The sequence below is a fragment of the Halictus rubicundus genome, unplaced genomic scaffold (assembly GCF_050948215.1).
Source record: "Halictus rubicundus isolate RS-2024b unplaced genomic scaffold, iyHalRubi1_principal scaffold0494, whole genome shotgun sequence".
Classification (NCBI taxonomy): domain Eukaryota; kingdom Metazoa; phylum Arthropoda; class Insecta; order Hymenoptera; family Halictidae; genus Halictus; species Halictus rubicundus.
In genome coordinates, this window is record NW_027489035.1 from 138,047 (window position 1) to 141,127 (window position 3,081).

Below are 3,081 nucleotides of genomic sequence, written 5' to 3' on the forward strand. Positions count from 1 at the left end.
GTATTTACAAGATTGATTTGAGCCGTAACCGAATACAAAAATGAATAGAGTACAGGAGAGCAGCTAGAAAAAGTCGTTTTCTCTAGCGTGCTTGGAAGCCAATTGATTGGGAGGATCAAGCCAAGAACCCACGTAAGGGTAGATCCTCCCTCTACTTCGGGATTTTCCTCCCTTCCCTGGATGCCGATAGATATCCCGGATTGGCCAAGACGAGGACCAATTGGGGTTGGACGGTTGGAAAGTGGAAGATGGGACCGAGGAACATCCTGATGGCCCCAAGGCCATCCTGATGAACCAAGGGCCATCAACCACTCACCACGGGTGAAGAGTTGCCAGAGCCTGGGAAAGACCCAGGGCGTCTGGCAATCGTCAAGTGCGAAACTAGAGAAGGGCAGGGTGGGACCCCTGGCAGATTTATGGCATGGGCCTAGAAAGCTATATACAAGTGCTACGCCCTGGGAACGGACAGGAATGGGACATTAGCTAAAACGGTGACAAGGCCACTCCGTACCTAATTTCTAAAAACCCGCAAAGTCACGTTCCAAGAGCGCAAAGCAGTACCCATGCCATAACCAGATGTTCCAGGCTGGCCGCTACATACCGCCCACCTTGAACTCACGGAGTTCAATCGAAATGGGCAACTAATAGGGAGGGAGGATAGAACCGTACAAAAGTGACTACAAAGGTAACAATGAACAGCTAATAACTAACAACAAAACCAAAGCAAGAAAGCATGATAGAATAACCAAGGAACTAAGAGCTAAGAACTAAGAACTAAGAACTAAGAGCTAAGAGCAACGCAAAGCAAAATACTAACAAAGGAAATGACAAGCGGAACATAAAAAATGTCGACTAATACAAAGAACGAAATATATACATTGAGTAACATTTAAACTAAATCATATATACACGCAAGATACTAAGGAAACGAAAAGCGGGATATAAGATGTCAACTAATACAATGAACGAAGTATATACAGTGATCAACTGAATCAAATATTACAAAAGGGACTCAGAATCATTTTCCGCGATCGGCAAAAAACAAATTTTGGTGACGGGCCTCTTCAAAGTGCCAGACGCCGTCCGGAGGGAAACAACACGTGTCTTCCCGTCCTGGCCTGGATGAAGCTCCAAGATGCGTCCCAACATCCATTTCATTGGAGGCAGGTTGTCCTCCTGGATGAGGACCATGGCTCCAGTCCTAGGCTCGACAGGAGAGTCGACCTTCCATTTATGTCGCTGCTGCAGCCCGTTCAAATACTCCCGGCACCAGCGCTTCCAAAAATGTTGCAGCATTTGTTGTACTAGCTGAAACCGACAAAGCCTGTTCTGGCGAACAGCTGTGAGGTCGACCTGAGGAAGTGCGGTCAACGCATCACCAATAAGGAAGTGCCCGGGAGTCAAGGGATTCAGATCGGAAGGATCAGCGGATAATGGATGTATTGGGCGGGAATTTAGACAAGCTTCAACCTGAGTAAGCAACGTGTACAGTTCATCAAACGTGAGCCGCTGCTCACCCACTATTCGTTTTAGGTGCGTCTTGACCGAGCGGACGCCGCGCTCCCATAAGCCACCGAAGTGAGGAGCACGAGGTGGTATAAGACGCCACTCTATCTGCTCCTTTGCCAATAACGCAGATGTTGTGCAATTGTGTGCCTCGGAGCCTATTAATGCACCCAACTCTCTAAGTTCATTCCTAGCCCCAACAAAATTTGTCCCGTTATCGGAGTGAATTACCTTACATTTACCCCGGCGAGCAATAAATCTGCGAAGACAGCTAATAAAAGCATCCGTAGTAAGGTCAACTGCGAGTTCCAGGTGAATGGCCTTTGTGGCCATACAAACAAAAATACAGATGTACGCCTTCCGAGCCGTACGCGAGCGTCCGCGGTCAACCACTAGCAAAGGACCGGCATAATCGACTCCGCAGGTATGGAAAGGCCTAGCAGGTGTAACCCGGTCGGCAGGTAGATTGCCCATCAGGGGCTGCGCGCTGACGGGACCTGTCCTAAAACAGGTGACGCAGCGACGCAGTACCTTTCGAACAATCCGCCTACCTGAGATGATCCAATATCTTGAATGAAGAGAGGCTAAGGTTTGTTGACCTCCGGCGTGCAATAGACGAAAATGTTCCCTGCGGACGATTAATTCCGCCAGTGGACCCGACTTCGGTATAACTATGGGGTGTTTCTGTTCGTACGGAACAGGAGCATTTTCCAATCTGCCGCCCACCCTAATGAGCCCGTGCTCATCAAGATAGGAGTGCAAAGATACTAGGGGACTGTTTTTGTTTATTTCCCTTTGTTGCGCCAGGCTGCGATAATCACTGTCAAAGTAATGGGCATGGGCAGCTCGAATCAAGACCCGTTCGGCCGAAGTCAACTCCGAAACGGATGGAGAGCCACGATGACCCGTTGAAGAGCCGTGTGCATTTCTACAGTTTGTTGGAAATCTAAATAGGTATGCTATGACACGAATTAGCTTGTCGTACGAAGAAAATCTCTCTAATAATTTTACTATGAGTGGGCTACGATTTGTGGTGACGCTCAACTGAACTATAGACATGGGGCGAGCGTCAGGCACGTCAACTATACTAGCGTCCGGTATGGGCCAATCCTTGGCGTCCAGCGATAGCCAGCTTGGACCATACCACCACAAATCATGCCCTATAAGCAAGGGTGCGCTAGAGCCGCGAGACAAAATGTCAGCAGGATTATCCGCGGTACGTACATGCTTCCAGGTCGAAGATGCAGTGAGTTTGTGAATTTCGGCAGCGCGATTGGCAACAAATACCTTCCATCGGCACGGTCTTTCGGCAAGCCAAGCAAGTACTATTTGGCTGTCAGTCCAACAATATTCACGCATAGAGACAATGCGAAGGGATCGCCTAACCTTTTCTATTAATTGGGCCATTAGCAACGCACCGCACAATTCTAATCTGGGAATGCTTACGCTCTTCAATGGCGCGACCCGAGACTTCGCACATAATAGCCGCGCGACCCAAGTGCCGTCGCTTCTACGCGAACGGACATAGACTGCGGCCCCATAAGCCTTTTCCGACGCGTCTGAAAAACCGTGGAT

General features: G+C 48.9%; 1 protein-coding gene across 1 annotated transcript; it reads right to left on the minus strand.

The window, feature by feature from the left end:
• Positions 1-999: 999 nt before the first annotated feature.
• Positions 1,000-1,790, minus strand: LOC143364360 (uncharacterized). Its single transcript, XM_076804755.1, has 2 exons — positions 1,738-1,790; positions 1,000-1,696 (listed from the first exon to the last, which is right to left on the minus strand). Exons 1-2 carry the CDS (start codon positions 1,788-1,790, stop codon positions 1,000-1,002), a joined length of 750 nt encoding a protein of 249 aa, XP_076660870.1.
• Between the last annotated feature and the right edge of the window lie 1,291 nt (positions 1,791-3,081).